General features: G+C 38.6%; 1 protein-coding gene across 3 annotated transcripts in view; it reads right to left on the reverse strand.

Annotated features, from left to right (window-relative positions):
- The window catches only part of NLGN4X (neuroligin 4 X-linked), a 339,546-nt gene that overhangs the window by 243,777 nt on the left and 73,682 nt on the right, over positions 1 to 22,087 (reverse strand). For all 3 annotated transcript variants that reach the window (XM_032285849.1, XM_032285851.1, XM_032285850.1), the window contains exon 2: positions 8,359 to 9,133. In XM_032285849.1, coding sequence (XP_032141740.1) covers positions 8,359 to 8,830 — 472 coding nt within the window. In that variant the 5' untranslated portion in view covers positions 8,831 to 9,133. The remainder of the gene's footprint in view (positions 1 to 8,358; positions 9,134 to 22,087) is intronic.

Consider the following 22,087-nt stretch of genomic DNA (forward strand, 5'->3'; position numbering starts at 1 on the left):
AAGTAAGACACTACAAGTAATGAGCTAATTGTTTTAAATGGTCAAATATTCCAGTGGACTAGTTGTACCTAAAGTTCCTATCTCTGACAACTTCTAGAAAAATTTCTTATAATATGCACTATGTGAAAATTTGATTTTTAATATATTCTAGGTAATCTGTATTTGTTCAAATTATGACAAGAATCTAAATTGCAAATTGAATTGAATTAAAATTAATGTGCTGGAAGATTATGTACATAAGGGAAATGTTCTTTGTTAGGAAAAGCTATTTCTTAATTATTCAAATAGGCATAATTCATACTACCAAATATATTCCAAACATGTGTAATTTCTAAACCCTCAATAAGATTATTACTCAGTATTCAAACTGCTGAAAGCTTTTTGAGCTGGGGCAGAGACACATGCTATCAGAAATTCACTCCAGTTTAACTCTGCTTACAAAAACTACTAAATGCTTTTCAATTAATCTGTGTCAGGGAGGTCTTTATTTAATAATGTTTCATAATTATCTTTACCTATAAGCTATATCTACACAATGTCAAACATCCAACTAACAGATGAAAACTGGAGTAATTTAATTATTTTCACCTAGTTGCCTGTTAATGTGGATTGGTTAAAACATCTGTCTCACTGTATTAACATAGTTTTCATTTTTCACCTATATTTTGTGACTATATGCATACAGTTGGACTTTGTGTGTCTAGATAAGACAAATAAAATTACTTCCTCTTTAATCTCACACACAAAGTGTAGTGTTACTGCCTTTTGATGGTTTAAGGGACTTTTCCAAAAAGTTAATTCTAATCCTTTCCTGGTGATTAATTTCGCTAATTCACATACGCTCAAAATCCATTTGACAACACAGGTTCAAAAGGACTAAAGTTACGAATACAGCAGAATGGTAATAGTTGGCTCTTTTTCAAAATGTTGCTCCTTCCAAAATTCCCTTTTGTTAAAACCACACTAGAAACCGCCAGAAATGATGGGTGGTTAGTCTTACTTATTAAGATTACCTCTCCACTACTACAATAAATAGTTATGTCACAGATGACCAACATTTATTATGCCTGGATTAATATACATAGCAGACCCACTATGCACATGCAACTTTGCTGAAATTTTGGGGTTCTCTGTTCTGTTATTAATGATGTTGCACTAACATCAGATTATAGGGCGCTTGTATGTGCTGACTACTAAGCACTTTATATGGATTAAAACCTTAAACCTCTCAGCCACCTCTATTTTAGACACAAGGACACTGTGGCCCATGCAAGCTGAGTCACTTGCCCATAATGACTGATCTGCTAAGGGGATAAACTGGCATTCCAACTCCAGCAAACAAGTTTTGGCTGGAGGAGTAAACAAGATGTACCTTGAAAAGGTCAGAGAACCAGTTTGCCCAGAAGAGACCACAGCTTAAGGTATAGCCAGAAGGAGTGGGGAGCCCAGAGGATTTTGTCAGCAGTGTTTGTAAGTAGGAAAATAAGACATATAAAGGTGCAGCCACCACCTTGAGTGAAACTCTATGAAGACAGATGAGGAAAGAACAATTTGCATATTTTGTTATATGTCATTCAAAACCATCTACTCTGGAAATCTGTTATAGCTGCCTGAAAAAATTTTAAATGACCCTTTAGTACCTTTCTGTGTCAAAACAGTATTATCTTTTGAATATGCCATTTAGGACAATTTGCCATGAGGCAATATTAACCTGACACAAAATGTCAAATTTGCAAAATGTCACTGGGCATGGTGGCTCACACCTGTAATCCCAGAACTTTGGAGTCTGAGACGGGAGGATCACTTGAGTCTAGCATTCCAGACCAGCCTGAGAAAAATAGGAAGACCCCAGCTCTTTGAAAAAAAAAATTAAAAATTGGCCAGTCATGGTGGCTGAAAATTGTAATGTAAATCTAATAGAGGATTTTTTTCATTGTCTCTTTTTTAAAAAATCTACCACCATTTTCTAATTTGCAGACACCTGGACATGCTTCTTCTCTGAACCTCAATATAGTAGTCTCGGCCTGAGTCCCAGATACTCAGGAAGCTGAGGTTGGAAGATGACTTATGCCCAGAAGTTTGGAGCTGCAGTGAGCTATAACTGTGCCACTGCACTACAGCCTGGGCCACAGTGCAAGACCCCACTCAGAGACAGTGCACCTATCTCTCAAATTTTTAAAAAAGAAATTTTTAAAAAATCTGAAAAATGTCTGCCCTAAAATAAGCATCGATGTGGTCTCCTTGGCATGTGCAGCGAGGTAGAAAGCGCTAAGTGCCGAAGAGTGTTTTCAACTAGCAATTCTAGGAAGTAGAATCCCAGAATGGAGAGGTCAGAAGGATCGAAACAAACAACTTCAGCGACTCTGAACTTTGTTTAGAGTAATACTTCATTATGAATTTCAGATAATATTAAAGGGTGATAAAACTCTTCCTTAGTTTTCTACTACCACTGTGACAAATCTCCACAAACTTAGTAAGCTGTTCGCACACATTTATTCTTTTCCAGTTCTAAGGTCATAGTTTCTTCCATGGGGCTAGAATCAAGTTGTCAGCAGGGCTGTCAGTCTCCTTTCTGGAAGCTCTAAGGAAGAATCAATTTCCCCATCTCTTCTGGCTTCTAGAGGCTGCCGCCTGTATTCCTTTCTCCTGGCTCTCTCATACTCAAAGCTAGCAATGTCCGGGTATCTCTTTCTCATACTGCTTTACACCAACTCTGATCTCCTCTTGAGCCTTCTGCATCCACCTTGGAGGGTCTCTGTTAATATACTGTGCTCAACCAGATAATCCAGGATAGATTCTCCCTATTGGAAGGTCTGCTGTTTAGCAAACATGATTCCATCTGCTACCTTAATTCCCTTTTGCCATTTGAAGTCATTACTTAAGGCAGAGTATTGAAGAAGTCAGGTGCCATGCCTAGTAACCTATTTCCAGGTTCCAGGAATGGTGTTGGAGTGGGGGGAACTTGCATGCCTCTCAGGGACCATGACTCTTCTGCCTACAAGTACCTATCTCTCAAAATTAGGAATGCTTGTATCTCTTGCAATCTCAGCCTCTAAGGCATGCCTGGCATATAATCGATGCTCAAAAATATTTTGGACAGTGAAGTGAAGTAGTGCCTGCTCATTCCAGACATCCTTTGGTGAGAACTGTCCTTTGCCCCCTGCCAACTGGTAAACCCAAGAACAGCCCAGTTTTATCTCTTCTTACTCCTGAGTCAACTAGGCCAATTAAAACCCTGCCCCGGGCTTTTTAGTATGGAATTATGGAACTCTGTCCCTCCCTGGTGGTACTGAGAAAAACAAAATACAACTAACAAAAACTGCAGAGAACCCTCTTACTGCCATTTAAAGCAAGCCTATTTCCAGAAAGAAGTAAAGAACCAGACATGAAGATTGGTAATGTCCTTGGATTAATTGCTTCCAGATACCTCTAAAGTCTAGCTGCATTCTCCCAATCTGATTTCTCAACTTGTGCAATAAGTTGGGATATCCCACAGCCCTTCTAATAAATTTCCATTTTTTTCTCAAAGCCAGATTGAGGCTAGGTTGCTTTCTGCCATTTGGAAACAAAACCTCTTGACTAATGCAGAATGCCAGACAAGTTTGTAAGATTTTCAGAAAAGATGGGAGCTATTCAAGGATGAAAACCTGTCACAGAGCTTTCTTTGTTCCCTGACTAGGATGCTCTGGCTTATTCTCTACCTCTAGGTTTACTAATTGTACAAATTCCTGCAGGGCATTGTCCATGCCGCATCTGTTTATATTTCATCACAAAGCTCCAGACTTTCACAGAATAGGTCCTCAATCAATAATCATGGCAAGCTCACTTAAGTCATAATATTCAAAGTGTCAGGGAAAAAGATGATAGGCACAACTTGCATTCAATCATCTGCTCTTTTTTAATATCTTCCTTTTTCAGTTGTATTGCTAGCAAAGAATAATCCCAGAATTTCACTATTCTAGAAATCATAATGGCATTTTCTGTTATGCTACAATGAAAATACAATGATGATGACTTCTTTTTTTCTTTTTATTTATTTATTTATTTTGAGAGACAGTCTCACTTTGACACCTAGGCTAGAGTACAGGGGCCTGATCTTGACTCACTGCAGCCTCCCTCTGCCACTTGAATTCAAGTGATTCTCCTGCTCAGCCTCCTGAGTAGCTGAGATTACAGGCGCATGCCACCATGCCCAGTTAATTTTTTGTATTTTCAGTAAAGACAGGGTTTCACCATATTGGCCAGGTTGGTCAGGAATTCCTGACCTCAAGTGATCCACCTGCCATGACCTCCCAAAGTGCTGGGATTCGAGGCATGAGCAACCGTGCCTGGGCGATAATGACTTTCATTTATATTTTTCTTTAATTCTCAGTGTTTTTAGTCCCATGACAAAGAATGGAAGGGCTTCTCACCCCAAAATCTTTCAAGAATAAGACCTTAAGATGTATGTCCAAGGATACAGAGAGAAAGCACAGGTGTATGTCACTCAAGAAGTGGTTCCTTGGCTCTGTCCATTCCCCAAGGCACCCTGGACTCACTTGTGGCTCCTTCTCCTTCAAACTTTATATTTAATATGACATCTTGTCTGAGCAACTTCTTCAAAATGTGTCTTTTATTTTTCCCTTACTTTTTAACCTTACTTCTAAACAATACCAAGGCTTCTCACTAAAAACCTGAAGTGTTTCCATAGCTCGTCTTTCTGTGTTCAGTCTCCTTGGTGGCCAAGAGGAATCACAAACTGTAGTGCCATCCCCTCATGTATGAACTGGTGTGGACTTAGTGTAAGAGATTTGAACTACTCAGTTTGACTTTCATAATTTGTGTTTAATCAACCTACCAAGCCATATTCTTCATTGCTTCCTCGAAGTAGTCACTCAGTCACTCTCTCTGCTTTCTTTCTCTCTCTCGGATACACACACACAGACACACACACACACACCCATGCAGATTCAGTCCCCAACTGTTCCTTGTCAAAAATGGCCCATGTGTCCTACTAGAGGCTTGACTGATTTTGACCTTATTTGAGCACCTATCAAAAGGTTAAATATGCAATTCAAGTTAACTAGCCTGTCATCTAGACACCAAAGAGAAATTAATAACCTATGAAAATTTAAATAAAGAAACCTGTAAGGTAGGAAATAGTTATAAAGACCCAAGCCTAAGTTTAGTAGAGGTTGATGACAATTTAAAGGAAAAGACTGACCTTCAGCAAGACCTGATTTATTTTAAAAGGGATTATAAAAAGTATTGCTTTCTACAGAAAAAAAAAATGTTTCTTAAACTATTGTACTACAAAGAAATTTCTAACACTTTTCGTCACACAAGTTATTTCTTAAATTTAAGGATACTTCTAAAATAAAGTCTATTTTGTATTTTTAATACATCTACACATTTTATGAAAGTAGAAACAGAAATTTGAGCCAATCTGATCAAGGCAGAAAGACAAAGCTAAACAAAAAAAGTAAATTTTTTGTTTACTTGTAACAAGTACAAAAATTTTTTTGTAACAAAAAAAAGATTTTTTTGTAACAAAGACAAAGCTAAACAAAAAAAGTAGATTTTTTTGTTTACTTGTAACAAAGTACAAAAAAAGTTTTTTTGTAACAAAAAGATCTACTTTTTTATTTGGCTTTGTCTTTCTGCCTTGATCAGATTGGTCAGAATATAATTCTGAATTCCAAATAATAATATTGCTAGCTATCCTGGTAAATAAAAGTAAAAGCATTGATATGAATTGAGATACGCCTAAGGGAAGGCCTTTGGAGAGAATCAGCATGATGCCAACATTTCAATATGTTGTTATGGATGCGGAGTTCACTCATTTAGTGAATAATCAGTAACTAAATACCTAAAGCTCTGCATTGGTTCTTAGGTTGATAGAGTTAAGAAAACAAGCAAGTAAACAAAAAAACTCCTAACCCAATAGCCCAAAAACCTGTGGTTTGTACAAACATGCAGGGCTGTGGCTTTGCACTCTCACCAGCAAAATTATGAAGTTTATACATCCTGGGGAGACTAATTCTACCTTTTCAGTCACTATTAGATTTTCTGATTCCCTTGTTAAGATCACATACACATATTGCTTCAAAAAGCCTAAAGAATTAAACAAGTAGAAATGGGTTTATTATGAAGCTTGGATTACTTTTCCACTGAAGAGCATTTTTCACATATTTCTATTCCCCAAGTTACAATTCCGTACTGAATCACAATGAAATGGCCACACTGTGGTCTCCATCCACACAATTGTACATATAGCGCTCTACAGTCAGGGAGGCTATTGAGTTTTTTCATGGGTGGTCTCATTCTGTCCAACATCCTACGCGAGAAGACATTCTATTTGAAGTGCATTCATTGTTGCCAAGGCTAGCTCTATAATATCACCAGCTCCTAGACTCTAGCACATCCAAAGTATTATGAAAGCAATTTTAATCCTTTGTCCTGTTTGGGGGGGTTTCTCACCATTTTTGTCTTCCTTCCTTTTTAGTTTTTGTTTGAATAGTTCATTATGAGAAAGACCTCGACCCAGGTGGCTGCTCAAATGAGAAACCTAATTGCTTTTGAGAGCTCGTATTCATCTCACACATGTACAATGCGGGACTGTTAGGCACAGAGACAGCTCAGAACACCCCATGAAAGTACAGCGTCCAAATGTCAGTTTAACTCCTTGAATCACATTCAGACCTGGACTTTATGAGATAATTGTGAGGTCTGTCACCATAACGACAAGGGCAATATGCCAGAAACCACTAATATAATGAAGCACAGTCCTTTAATTTCTTTCTCTGGGCTGTTCTTTGTAATCTTAATGACAATTTGTAATCTCAATGACACACAACCCTGGTCTGGTTTTTCATGACACTCTACTTAGACTATTTGGCACTTACATGGAGAAAGAGTAATCTGATAGATGCAATATAATTTTGGAGATCATTGAATTAATGTACTTGTTTATGTAATATTTTTAGCCAAATCTTACTGAAAAATGTTTTCCAGAGATTGAAGTTTTTAAAAAAAAAAAAAGAAGAGAGGAAAAAATTTATCCATAAAAGAAATTTATCACACTTTCCACGAAGAACTTTATACAAAGGACACACTCTAGTTTCTACATTAGATAAATCTATCAATCCCACAAATTACTTCCTTTCTTTCCACTTATATTTTATTCTCTGTTGTTCTTTCTCCTCATCTAAAAATGGCATATGGGAATGCTAACTAGGAAATGTAACACCACTGTGGCATAACTTTAGTCTGGTTATTCTTCCTAGGAAATCTGAATTTGAAATCTTTACGGACATAAAGCTATTCATGTTTTGCTAACATTAGGTTAATATATTAAATGTTATTGTGTCTACAGACTTTCATTGTTGTTTTGTAGAAATAAAGGAAATTCTAAAAACACAAATACATTCATCTCTAATGTAGCTAATGATCTGATTATATTTTGTGATTTGATTGCAGCGAATATTGGAAGAAAACAAGATCTAAATTTATGTTAAGAAAATGGATTCTAAACAATGAAATCCAACCATTGTATGAGCTATCCCTTGCTTGTATATTTTAAAAAATCAAGTTTTTCTTTGAAAACTCAAGGCCGGGTGCAGTGGCTCATGCCTGTAATCTGAGCACTTTGGGAGGCCAAGGTGGGCAGATCACCTAAGGTCAGCAGGTCAAGACCAGCCTGGCTAACATGGTGAAATCCCGTCTCTACTAAAAATACAAAAAATAGCCAGGTGCGCTGGCATGCGCCTGTAATCCCAGCTACTCGGGAGGCTGAGACAGGAGAATCTCTTGAACCTGGGAGGCGGAGGTTGCAGTGAGCCGAGATCACGCCATTGCACTAAACTCCAACTTGGGCAACAAAAGCAAAACGTCATCTCAAAAAAAAAAAAAAAGAAAAGAAAAGAAAACTTAAAAAAGGTGCTAATATCTTAAGTCATTAAGGCAGAAAAAACATTTTCGCTATCTTTCAGTTTGCGAACTGGAGCATAATAGTCTACTTAAAAATTCTATTATTTTCTATAGACTCATTCCTTTACAGATGATTCAGGTATGACATGCAACATTATATGCTCATATTTATTTTCATCTGCAAATAAGCATTATAAAACGTTAAGAAGTCAAAATATGAAGATAATTAAAGTCATTATTTACAGTTCTGTCTATCCAGTAGATGGCCCAATATATAGAAGTGGAACACGTGGTAAGTTGTTGCAAGAATTGCATTATGAATATGAAAAATAAATTAAAATAAACAGGTTATAGAAAGGATCATGCATGAGATATTATAAAACCTTACTGGCAAATCTCTTTATACACTGTACAAGAGGGTGTTGTTTTCTGTTTCAATGAGGTACTCACCATCTTCTGTGGGCACATAGATGTTTAAGTAAAGGCAGTCTTCATTTTGATCTTGAACATAGGTCATCAATGTATCCAAATTGGCGGTAAACCAGATGGGCAGCATGTCATGCAGTAAGGATCTCTCATCCAGGTGCTGGGGGCACACAGCAGCAAACTGAGTTGCATTTCGGATGCCAGTCCAGGAGGATGGGGGCTCTGGGGGCTGAAACCGCCTCTCTCCAGTGGGGGGTGACGCATAGGGGACCCCTAAGTACTGCTCCACTGGACCCAAGATCTCATTGGGTAACGGTGTTCTTAGGCCCCGTACTTTGCCATAATTTGTGTTCACAACTGGATACTGTGCTTGGCTGTCAATGAGAGTGAACTTGATGGCAAGAGCAGTTATCCACAGGAGGACATTGGAGTTTAACATGACGCAGACTGGGGTGAATAACAAAGGAAGCCATAGCAGTCCCTGGGGCCGCGACATGGTTCAAATACGCATCCACATCCACAGGTGTCCCAGTGATGTGACTCCAAAGAGACAAAGTCCAGAGGCGAGCCTGCAGAGAGAGAGGGCTTTCCAGGGAGCAGAAGGCCTGGGAGAGAGTCTCAGATTGATCACAGACAGAGCCCAAGGTTAAGAACAAGCACAGCACTTTCCTGGCAGCCCGTCACCAGAGGCAGTCCTCCCTTAATCCTCAAACTGGATTCCAGCAAGTGCAATGCTCCAAGGAAGCTGTGACCATCCAGCACCTCCAGGGACAATTCTTTATGAAAACTCCAACACAGCCTAAAGGAGGAAGAAAGCAGACAAGAAAAATGAAGCCACACAGTGACCACATAAAACACTTGCTGGCTCTTCTATGCAATCCACAACATCTCTCTATGAAATTCCTATTCATTTGTATAGGAATGTGTATAGTGCCATCTTCACATAGTAGACGACAGCAAAAATATCACTTGTGTTTATTTTTTTTTAGAGATGGTGTCTTCCTACATCACCCAAGCTGCAATGCAGTGGTACTATCATAGCTCACTGCAGCCCCCAACTCCTGGGCTCAACCCATCCTCCCACCTCAGCCTCCTGAGTAGCTGGGACTACAGGCATACATCCAGCTAATTCGTTGGATTTTTTGGAGACATCAGGTCTCCCTATGTTGTCCAGGCTGGCCTCAAGGGATCCTCCCCCAGGACCTTTCAAAGTGTTGAGATTACAGGCTTGAGTCACCACGCCTAGTGGGCATCACTTGTCTTATTTCCTGCTGTACATCCTATCACCATGAACAATGCCTGACATTTAGAAAACACTCAACTAGTCTGTGTTGAATGAACAAACATGTTCAAGAGTTATACACCTCTCAGTTTTGCTATTGTTTACCAGACTGGTTATCAATATATGGGTACTCCCAAAACGCTGTTTCTCAAATGTTTAAGGAAATTGTCACTTTTTATTAAGGGGACATGCATGGAGCTCTAAAAGTTTTCCAGTGTGAGGAAAATAGAAGCATGTATCCAGGTCAGTCTGGCATCATGATGTGGATATTTATCAGGTCACAAAGGGAACATCATCAAACGAAAAGAGTGTAGAGTTTGGACAGGAATTCTCTTTGGTCTAGTCAAGTGCATGTATACTTAGGCTATATACTTCACTGCTCTGAATCTCAGTTTCCTTGTAAAAAAAACTATACAAGATGGTCCATTTGAAGTACATGCTGTAGTGCTAGTCTCTTGAAGGCTTCATTCATAATTAAAAGTGTTGATGCAATTATCCTGACTTTCCAGTAAGACACTGCATGCCTTAGAGGGTATCCTCTTCACCCTGCAGCCCATTTAAAAAGCTGAGACTACATTTGAGTTACTATCCCATTGAGCCTGGAGTCAACTTTTAAAGGGTTGCCACCTCAGTTTGTCTCAACATGGATAATATGACTATTCCTACATAAATTGCTGCTCCTGTGACAATAAAAGAATGCTGCACAGCAATGGACAGTATGTTAAATGATCCTCCAGGGACGGAAAACATTTCACTAGGTGTTGCAAGGAGAGTGCCTTTAGAGTGTTCTTCAACTCAAAATACACAAATGTGTTTCTAAGGAATATGAGTGTTATTCATAGCATTTGCATAAGAAAATAATTATCCATTTCATTTGTCAGTTGAACAGAATACATCACATGGCTTTTTTTTTTAATAAAACATATTGGAGCTGGCTCTATCACAGAACAGTAATACCATCAGCGGAAATTCCATAGTACATAACATCTTGGGAAAAGTTCACCAGAGTTGGATGAAAACGCACTGAAAACCTGGACTCTAATTTTGAAAGTGACAAATAGCATCTCACCAAATGGCTGATTTATGTGTTTGCTTCTATCTCTGAATTCTACTGTAGACAACATTTGGATGTCTGTCATACAGCAATCCCATTTCTGAATAATTAAGAGATAGACAAGAAAAACAAAGAGGTGATGTCATGTTTGGATGCTTCGGTCTTCCTTAAAGCTTTTTAACTAGTGGTAGCTGTTACTTCCAGAGCCCTTCTCAAGGGAATCGATGAGACCAACAATGTTTAACTTTTATTTTGGGTTCAGGGGTACATGTACAGGTTTATTATAAAGGTAAACTTGTGTCACAGGGGTTACTTGTACTGATTATTTCATCACCCAGGCCTAGTACCCAATAGACATTTTTCCTAATCCTCTCCCTCCTCCCACTCCCCACCCTCCAGTAGGCCCCAGTGTCTGTTGTTTCCTTCTTTGTATTCATGAATTCTCATCTTTAGCTCCCACTTATAAGTGAGAACATGCAGCATTTGATTTTCTGTTTCTGCATTAATTTGCTAAGGATAATGGTCTCCAGTTCTATCCATGTTCCTGCAAATAACATAATCTTGTTCTTTTTATCACTACATAGTATTCCATGGTGTATATGTACCACATTTTCCTTATCCAGTCTAGCACTGATGGGCATAGGTTGATTCCATGACTTTGCTCTTGTGAACAGTGAGGCCATCAACTTATAATTCAGATGAACCTGAGTCCTGTGCTGCTACCTCTGTGAGCTGAGGGAAGCAAGTCAACCTCTGCAGACTGCAAAAAGGTAAAACAGTGTGTCCCACCTGCTTCATGGAGCTGTGCAGAGCAGGAAGGGTGCCTAGATAGGCAAAGGCTGAAGAGCACAGAAGATGCCTAATCAATATATACAACACGCTGCAACGTTCAACACAGACCTGCCCAAAAAATTCCTGGGTACAGAGACACCAGGTACTATCAGCTCACTGTTAGTGCTGAGTAGGCTGACAGCAGGTCATTCAAATTCTTTAGGCCTCACTTTACCAATCTACTATTTGGGATTTTACATGCTATCTTATTTAGTGGCATGTAGCTGTAAAGTATTTGGTATTACATACTATCTCATTTAGTCCCAAGTATGGAAAGGCTACTTGGGACTAAATGAGATAGTATGTATCCTCAAGTTATTGCACAGTCCCTGAAACACAGAGCTTACTAAATGTGGAATTTAGTGGGTGGATTTCTTCCAAGGTTTATAAAGTTAGTTCCACGAGGAATTCCAGCCCATGCCTTAAATTCTCAAACTCAATGTGAATGAGACTATGAGTCATATATTGGTTATGACTGACCCAGCTGATGATCAAATCCCTACTCTGTCTAAGTTGACATCCCACAAGGTCCTGATGGGCAGTGAATGATTATGAAGGAGCAGCCACCTAAGAAGATGGGCCCAAGGGCATCTGTGCACTTACTAAGTCTAGGCTGGGCATTCACAATATTAACAGGTTGACAGCTATCATTTTTACTCCCTCATTTTTTGAAATTTGGCTAATTTGCACAGAATTACTATAATTCAAAGCCCAGCATTTCCCTATCACAGTACAAATGACATTGTAAACCATATAATTCTTTGTTGTGGGGGCATCGCCTGTACAACGTACAGTATTTTGCAGCATCCCTGGTCTCTACTCTACTCACTAGATGATAGTGGCACCTCCTCCTACCCAGTTTTAACCATGGAAAATGTCTCTAGATAGTACTGAATGATCCCCGGGGGCCAAAACCAACCCCAAGTAAGAATTACTGGTCTAAGCCATGAAGTATAAAATTATAGTGGCTGTGTAAATGATTAAGTATCTGTAGGTACATTAAGAGAATATGATTAGTGCTGTCGTGTGTATGTGTGTGTGTGTGTGTGTGTGTGTAAAAATATAGTCATATTCAAAAAATTGGTAACTTGTAAATGTTTAGCATTATAAGAAATAATGATATTGAAGATATCAACATTTCTTACTGATATCAATTAAATGTATATTATCATCATTAAATAATCACTATAAATTTAACCAGCTTATATATCCTTGTGGGCATAAAAATAAAAGATCTCCCATATGAGTTTCAAAAACTGAAAAGGATTTCACAAAGGGTGAAACGTGGTTATTCATAGTTATTAATAAATAGGTAGATAGATTTTTAATATTCCTAAAATAAAGAGGGTATACTACAAAATGAATTCTAAAAGTTTTAATAGACAAAAATTTTTAACAAAAAAGGTGAAAACTAACTTTATTGAATATATACTTACATTTTGGGAACGAAAAAGGGCTATATAGCATGGATTCTCTGCAAAGACTGCGTAAAATAATAATATCTCAGAATGGCATTTTGACTAATTTATAACTTGATTGGGTATTTTAAATAATTCTCTGCAGGGTAGTTATTCTGACTCAGGTTGCAATTAAGGCAAGGCTCACACTATTCAGGCCTATCATAATTTAAAGTGTTCAGAATAAAAACTGTAATACATTTCTCCCCAAAGTATGCATTCCTCAAATTGAGACTGGTTTAATTTTAAGATATATAAGGTGAGCCCTTATCACAGACATTTTGGTATTTGGACCTTATAATGAATAAAATCACATCTCCTGGGTGTTTATGGCCTTGTCTTTCAAAGGCCTTGGAATATATTAGAAAACAGGAAGCTCTGTAAATGCATTTAAAAAAAAAAATGGTTAACTGAGACAGAGTACCCTTTCCCTGTGTTTTACTTCCAGCCACGCTGAAGGTCTGGGCCCACTGCGATGTCTGCTGCCAAGAGGTTTCTGAGAACAAGAAGCACTTGAGACATCCACTTCCATCTCATCATTGTGAAGCATCCAGAAAACAAAAGCAACAGAATCTGATCCTTGCCCAAATTACTGAGCTTGCACAACTATCCTTCCATACTGTTCACTAAGAAAGTCTAGACTAGCAAATTCCAAAACTCTGCACAAGCTACAGACATCTCTGGCTTCCCTTTTCTTTTGTGTCTAGTGGAGACAACATTTTAGGGTGCCTGAGTGGGATGTGGCTTATCTTTTGTTCTGAAGCACAAAGCTCTATGCTGTTACCAACACTAACAACCACTCTCCATGCATGGCCATGCATGCATGCACACACACGTCCTCAGCCCCTGCTCAACATCCATCCAACACCAGCAATCTGCCAGTTCATCTATTTTTGTACATGTAAATATCTTAATATTCTGTTCTTTATTTCCCCTCCTACATAAAGGAGATTACAATCTAATTTGTATTTTGTCAAATCTTAAGAGTTCTTTGCACAGTTACCTGTGCAGTTTCTATGAAATCTAAAAATCAAATCCCATTTAAAAATCCACCATTTTGCACCAGAGAAATGCAAATCAAAACCACAAAGAGATACCATCTCATACCAGTCACAATGGCCATTCATAAAACATCAAAAAACAACAGATGCTGTTGAGGCTGCAGAGAACAAAGAAGGTTATATACACTGTTGGTGAGAACGTAAATTAGTTCAGCCATTGTGTACAGCAGTATGGAGATTTTGCAAGGAACTTAAAAAAAGAACTACCACTCGACCTAGCAATCCTATTACTGGGTATATATACAAAGGAAAATAAATTGTTCTACCAAAAAGACACATGCACATGTATGCTCATCATAGCACTATTCACAATTGCAAAGACATGGACTCAATCTAAGAGCCCATCAACAGTGCACTGAATAAAGAAAATGTGATGGGTGTATACTATGGAATACTATGCAGCCATAATAACAAACGAAATCATGCCCTTTGCAGAAACAATGGATGCAGCTGGAAGCTATTATCCTAATTGAATTAATGCAGAAATAGATAATCAAACAGCACATGTACTCACTTATAAGTGTGAGCTAAACATTGAGTACTCATGGACATAGAGCAGTAGCAGAAAGTCAGAACTGCTAGAGCAGGGAGAGGGAGGGGGGAAAGTAGAAAAACCACCTGTTGGGTGCTATGCTCCATACCTGTGTGACAGAATCTTCTGCATATCTAAAGCTAGCGTAAGGATTAGCAAATACTAAAAGCTCATTAATGCTTGATTTTCTGTGTCAAATTAAATGTTTTCCAAACACAACTTCTAAATCTAAATCAAATAATTTGCAGGTCTCTCTGAGCTTTGTGTTCATCTCTCTCACCAAACTCAAAGTCACATATCCTCAAGATCATGGATGCATACACCTGTACTGTCAGCTGACAACATGGTGTGTGCCACCATGCCTGTAGTGCCATGACTATCTTCTCTTCAAGAATATAGTCAGATAGATATCTTATGGTGCTCCTAAAAATCTCCTTCTCCATTCCCCCAAACCGCTCCCATGCTCCTGTTTCATATTTGGATAACTAGAGATCATTACTTTTCTAGTAATTTAGCCTACATGAAAAGCCATCTTTGGCAGTTCCTCCACCATAAATCCACATATAGGAAGAAGTCCTCAAATCCACAGATAGCCTCAACATCGGACAAGAGGCTCAATGTCATTCATTTTTGGTGAAATGCAGATGAAATAACAACAGGATAGAAATAAAAATACAAACAAACAATGATACCAAGTACTGAGCAACGATGTGGAGCAACTAGAACCCCCATGCATCAGGTAACATGCATAGAAATGTTCATTGCAGTCCCATATTTTTTTCTTCAACTTTTATTTTCAGTTCCAACGTACATGTGCAAGATGTGCAGGTTTGTTACATAGATAAACATGTGCCATGCTTGTTTGCTGTTAGGTATTAAGCCCAGCATCCATTAGCTATTCTTCCTGATGTTCTCTCCTCCAGCATCCACAGACAGGCCCCAGTGTGTGTTGTTCCCTGCCCCCATGTGTTCATGTATTCTCATCATTCAGCTCCCACTTATAAGTGAGAACATGCAGTGTTTGGTTCTCTGTCCCTACGTTAGCTTGCTGAGGATAATGCAGCCCCAATTATAATTGCAAAAAATATTGTCACAATCCAGATATCCATAAATAGGACAATGAATAAATAAATGTTGGCATATTAAAACAGAAGGTTTTACAAAACAGTCAAAAATGAATAAAATACAGACATATGGAGTAAAATGGGAAAATCTCAAACATAAAAGGCAAGTCACAGAAGACTACAAATAGTGTGATTTTATTTACATAATAGTGAAACTAACAATATATTGCTCAGAGCTATGTTTGTCCTGAAATACAAAATAGTAAGGGCATTATGAAAACCAAATCTTGGGGAAGTAAATTTCTCTGAGAGGTAGGAGACAGGGAAGCAACTCACACTGATATATAAAAACAATGGGGATGTTCTCTTTCCTTGTCTGTCAGTGGGTACAATACTATGTATCTGATTAATTTTTACTCTTTTTTTTTTTTTGAGACGGAGTTTCGCTCTTGTTACCCAGGCTGGAGTGCAATGGCGAGATCTCGGCTCACCACAACCTCCGCCTCCTGGGTTCAGGCAATTCTCCTGCCTCAGCCTCCTGAGTAGATGGGATTACAGGCACGCGCCACCATGCCCAGCTAATTTTTTGTATTTTTAGTAGAGACGGGGTTTCACCATGTTGACCAGGATGGTCTCGATCTCTTGACCTCGTGATCCACCCGCCTCGGCCTCCCAAAGTGCTGGGATTACAGGCTTGAGCCACCGCGCCCGGCCCCAATTTTTACTCTTTAAAATAAATATCCATGTATATGTTTTGATACACTTTTTATGACTATGATTATTTTACAATGAAAATTTAATCAAAAGATTCTCATCTATACAAGTTTTACTCAATGACTTCATTTTCTCATGCACTATCAAAATATCCTGGATTTAAAAACTGAAGGGAAAATATAAACTGTTTTTTTCATGAGTATGCGACAAGCCCAAGGCAAGAGACCATCCACCCACATACGTCGCAGAAAAGACCCAGGATCCTGCCAGCCATGGCAAGCACAGTCAGGGCACCTGAGCCTGCTATAGCCCTGGTCACTAATTAGCCAAATGCTCCCTAGCCCTTCACTTAGTGCTCTGGCCATCAACTCCCTCCCCTGCAAAATGAGGCCTTGTGCCAGTGACCTCTTAAATTGCTTTCACTACCAAGACGATCTGACACCTCAGACTATTATCTCCAAAGCAGACTGTAGATGCAGTATAGGAGCCCAGTGGGAACGGAAAGTCCTTCACTGAAGGAGCAAGACATAATTGAAGCGAGATAATCCCTACTGCAGAAAATGACAAGGTTTAGTGTGCCAGAAACTGTGAGAGTCAATGTAGCCTTCCAGCCTATCCTTTAAAAATATATCTTCCAGGTGTAATCAGGGAAATAGACAGTAGAATGATGGTTACCAGGGGCTGAGAAGGATAACGGGAGGGAGAGAGAAGTGGGAATGGTTAATGGGTACAAAAATATAGTTAGACAGAATAAGATCTAGTATTTGATAGCACAATAGGGTGACTGCAGTCAACATTAATTTACTGTATATTTTTAAATAACTAAAAGTATAATTAGAAAGTCTGTAACACAAAGAAATGATAAATGCATGAGGTGATGTATACTCCATTTATTCTAATGTGATTATTACACATTGTATGCCTGTATCAAAATATCTCATGTACCCCACAAATACATACACCTACTATGTACCTGTAAAAATAAAATATGTTTTCCAACACCATATAACCTATATTAGCAGGCTATAAAAATGCCACCAGATATTTCTTTACTTGAATTGTAAATAAGGATTTGAAATGAGTATTTACTTCTTCCCAGAATTCTCTGTACTAATTGTACTGTATAAATAATCTTCTTCCTTCTCCTCATATGTAAGTGCAGCTACTTCATAAGATTTTGTACTTGAACTTATTATGTATGAAATCATATCTATAAAATATTATTTTTGAGTGGGAGTCTCACTCTGTCGCCCAGGCTGGAGTGTAGTGGCGAGATCTTGGCTCACTACAACCTCCATCTCCCGGATTCAGGAGATTCTCCTGCCTCAGCCTACCAAGTAGCTGGGACTATAGGCATGCACCACCATGCCCACCCAATTTTTTAGATTTTTAGTAGATACAGGGTTTTACCGTATTGGCCAGGCTGGTCTCGAACTCCTGACCTCATGACCTGCCCGTCCTGACCTCCCAAAGTGCTGGGATTATAGGCGTGAGCCACCATGCCTGGCCTAAAATAAATTTTAATATATTATATGTATATAAATCTTCAAACTAACCTTCTATATATATATGGAATATAAAACATATTATTCATAATATTCTATAAGTATATATAGAGAGAAGGTCTCCAGAAAATTCTATACATATTCTATATGTATATAGAATATATATATATAAATATAAGACATATTCTTAGGAGCTTAATAGCTCAATATTTTGCTTGGTTATTTGGAGAAATATTATATATATATAAAACAAAGGATCTTAATATTTCAGTTGGTTAGTTTTGAGAAATATTTAGGAGCATCCAAATACATCTTTGGATGCTTCCTGCCCTCGAACATCAGTTCTTCAGCTTTGGGACTCGGACTGGCTTTCTTGTTTATCAGCTTGCAGATGGCCTACTGTGGGACCTTGTGATCGTGTGAGTTAATACTACTTAATAAACTCCCCTTTATAGCTCTATCTATCCTATTAGTTCTGTCCCTCTAGAGAACCCTAACACAATCATCAATGCCTTCATCTCTTACTTGTAAAATGGGCAGAGCAGCAGATGTAACTCAAGGATATTATTGCATATGGTATGGTACGTGTTTGAGAAAGTACAAGAGTATATAAATATAAACACTTATATTCACACACCTTACATAAAAATACCTTACATAAAGCTATGCATATATATGTGATGTGGTTTGGCCATGTCCCCACACAAATCTCATCTTGAATTGTAGCTCCTATAATTCCCATGTGTAAGGGGAGGGACCGGATGGGAGATAACTGAATCATGGAGGCAGTTTCCCCCATACTGTTCTCATGATAGTAAGTTTCATGAGATGTGATGGTTATATAATGAGGAGTTTCCCTACACAAGCTCTCTCTTTTCGCCTGCTGCCATGTAACATGTGCCTTTGTTCTTACTTTGCCTTTCGCCATCATTGTGAAGCCTCCCCAACCACGTGGAACTGTGAGTCCATTAAACTTTTTTTTTTTATTATAAATTACCCAGTCTCAGGTATGTCTTTATCAGCAGTGTGAAAAAAGACTAATACAGTACATATATGTAAATACATAAAAATTTAGAATGATAAGTATCCCCCAAAGAAATCCTAGCTAATTACGATTATTTACTGAGGTACCACTGAATGCTTCCACGGTGAAACCCATTTTGATAAAATGTAAAAATACACCAATCAAATTCCCATCCTCAAGTAATAAACACTCCAGCTGATGAGATGAAGCGTGCCTTTCAATTACTACAATTAAGCCAGCCTGTGCTCCCTTGCTTTTCAATTGCTACCATGAAGCCAGCCAGCGGTCCATTGCCTCCCACCTGCTCCTTCTGTGGGATGGTGGGCTTGTGCAGGATGGACTTTGGAATCAAGTGCCTAGAAGACGCTTCTACAATTTTAGACATGTAAAGAGAGCTAGGCCAGAGGACTTCTGTAAAGACAGCATAGAGGGGTTAAGCACTGACATTCAATAATTTGAATACAAGACCACCAAGGTTTACAAAGAGTGGGGAAGATGATACCAGAAGGAATATTCACATTACATCACCATTACTTCCTCAGTGCTTACAAATTCATTGCTAGACTATGATGAGTATCTAAGGGCAAAGCCCAGAGATGAGTAATACTTGAACTTGGAAGAGAGAAGGTCTCCAGAAAATTCTATTAAATTAAAAGGAAGAAAAGAGACACAGAAGGAAATCAGAAGGAACCAGGACACAGAAGGCAGAAAACTGGCAAGCTTAGGTTTCAGGGCGTTCTCCTTAGCTCATCTCCTGTGGGTACCATGCCCACAGGAGATGAGTTACTTGCAACACCTGCTCCACTCATGTTTCCACCATAAAATTCTCATAGGTTTCATGATGTAGTCCCGATGGTTTGTGCCTGCAGGAATTTCATGGTGAAGAGAGAGAGACTTGTCACTCATTGACACAGCAGTAAAGTGTTAGAGTTTTACTTTCAGACAATGTCGAATAAGCCTGTTTCTAAAAAGATATCAGACTAGTTCTGAGAATATATTTGCCTACAGTTTAGCAAACAAAATAAAGAATTCTAGATACCCAGTCACTTTTAACCCCATTTCCTGTATAAGGCTTTCAGATTGCTGTATCTGATGGACGGAGATAACCTTGATTATGTAAAGAAAATATTTACCCCAGAGTGGAAGCTGAATGAGTTCTACAAAGGAAAACTGCCAGTTTGAGTATGAAAAAAACACTCAATTTCTAAATAGCAGAGTTTGACCTGAGTTACTACTTCTGACCTGACACGACCCTCATCTGGCAGTAGGTCTGCAGATGGTTGATCATGCGGACAATTTGAAGGTTAATGTGGACAAGAACAAGTGTGTACTCCCAAGTGCAAGACAGGAACCAGAACCATCTCGACTAATATTGATGGGTATGTCTCTATGTCTCTTTCATAAGGAGCTTCATAACCACTGTTCATAACTCTCCTAATGAACTGTGCAATATCCAAAAAGCTGAATATCTTCAGAACGTTTCCCAAGATACCACCTGTGACCCCAGGACCAGCTCCGTCTTCTACAACCCTGGCTAGACTGTTCTACTTTCTGTAGCATACAATATATTTGCTAAGGTTACTTCATTTTAGGCAGACGGCTCTATCTAAGAAGTCCCTACTTCAGTGTGATGCTCGCTCTGACAGCCTACATTCTTCTTTCATGTGCTTCTGACAGTGCAGAATGACAAGGTGAGGGCCGTACATAGGTTTCATGATGTAGTCCCGATGGTTTGTGCCTGCAGGAATTTCATGGTGAAGAGAGAGAGACTTGTCACTCATTGACACAGCAGTAAAGTGTTGCTAAACACCACCTTTCCCACACAGTTTATTTCCTGAGTATGACGCTGCACAAGCTTCCAGGAAAGGCAAGCTGCATCCTCAGGCTTCAACCTCATCACCTCTACCCACTCCCCAAAATGTTTCCTCTGACTTCTCCATACGGAATATTAATTTGTGAAAACAGGCTCTACCGCAGTGAGTCAGTTACTCCAGAGAAGCTTTTTGTCCTGGGGTCAGAACTGAACTGAGATCAGACCTTCCATCTCTGGGAGAAAAACAAGGTTTCCAAGATCCAGCATACAGATAACAGGTTTCTCATAAAAGCCTCTATGTCTCACATTAGAATGGGAAGGAAGAATAGGATGCAAGGAAAGAGTCATAAAAGGAAGCCTCTTTTAAACAAGGTTCAGGAAGGAAAGAGGTGCAAAGTCAAGAGACAGAATCAGGGTAGGCCCAAGAATATACCTTAGGGATCAAAGGCAGCTATCTCCTAAAACTACCTCTGAAGTCTTACAAACGTTCAAACGAGTCAAAGTTCATTAAAATGAAATGTGGTTTTTTTTTTTTTTTTTTTTTTTTTTTTTTTTTTTGCCAAAAATGTCAGTAAGTGGCAGTCAATAATAATTGACACTGAGACTTCCAAGCTTTTTAAATGAAAATAACATGAAAATTCTAATCTGCCAGATTCTTCGCTTTCTTTTTGACATAAAAAGAATTCTCTCAGCGTAGAATGCTGTATACTACAAACTAGTGACTCTCACATTCCCACCTCTGGCAAAATTTTTACCTACACATGTAGGTTTTTTAAAGAAAACAGGAGTATAATAAATAAATCAAAATATTTCCTCCATACAATTCTAAATGCAGACGTTCTCCACTAGTCCAAAAACCCCAATCCCACCCAGGTGTCCTTATTGTTTTGTGAGTATGTGGCATGTATATATATTTATGAGGTACATGAGATGTTTTGGTACAGGCATGCAATGTGTAATAATCGTATCATGGAGAATGGCGTATCATACCCTCAAGCATTTATCCTTTGCCACCCAGGGGTCTTTAGATAGATTCTATAGGTTCTACAAATTGCAGTAGGTAAAAGGAATTACATCTTTAGTTTCAGTACCATGTAGTGAAATTTAGTATTTCTTTCCATTATTAATGTAGGTAGGACAGTTAACGCTGTTATCACAGATACCCCAAAATACTGTTTACACTCACTTGTACCTTGAAATTGTGACTATTATGAACCTCTTAAGTAGATCCAGCTACTTAATACACAATAAAGATGCACATGTATTACTATAGTCCAGTTTAAAGATATCTTTTTATTTTTATTTTTTATTTTATTGTTTGTAGAAATAGAGTCTCACTTTGTTATCTAGGCTGGTCTTGAACTCCTGGCCTGAAGCCTCTCATCTCAGCCTCCTCAAATGCTGAGATTTACAGGC

The sequence above is a fragment of the Sapajus apella genome, unplaced genomic scaffold (genome assembly GCF_009761245.1).
Source record: "Sapajus apella isolate SASKATOON/1434 unplaced genomic scaffold, GSC_monkey_1.0 scaffold17, whole genome shotgun sequence".
NCBI lineage: Eukaryota > Metazoa > Chordata > Mammalia > Primates > Cebidae > Sapajus > Sapajus apella.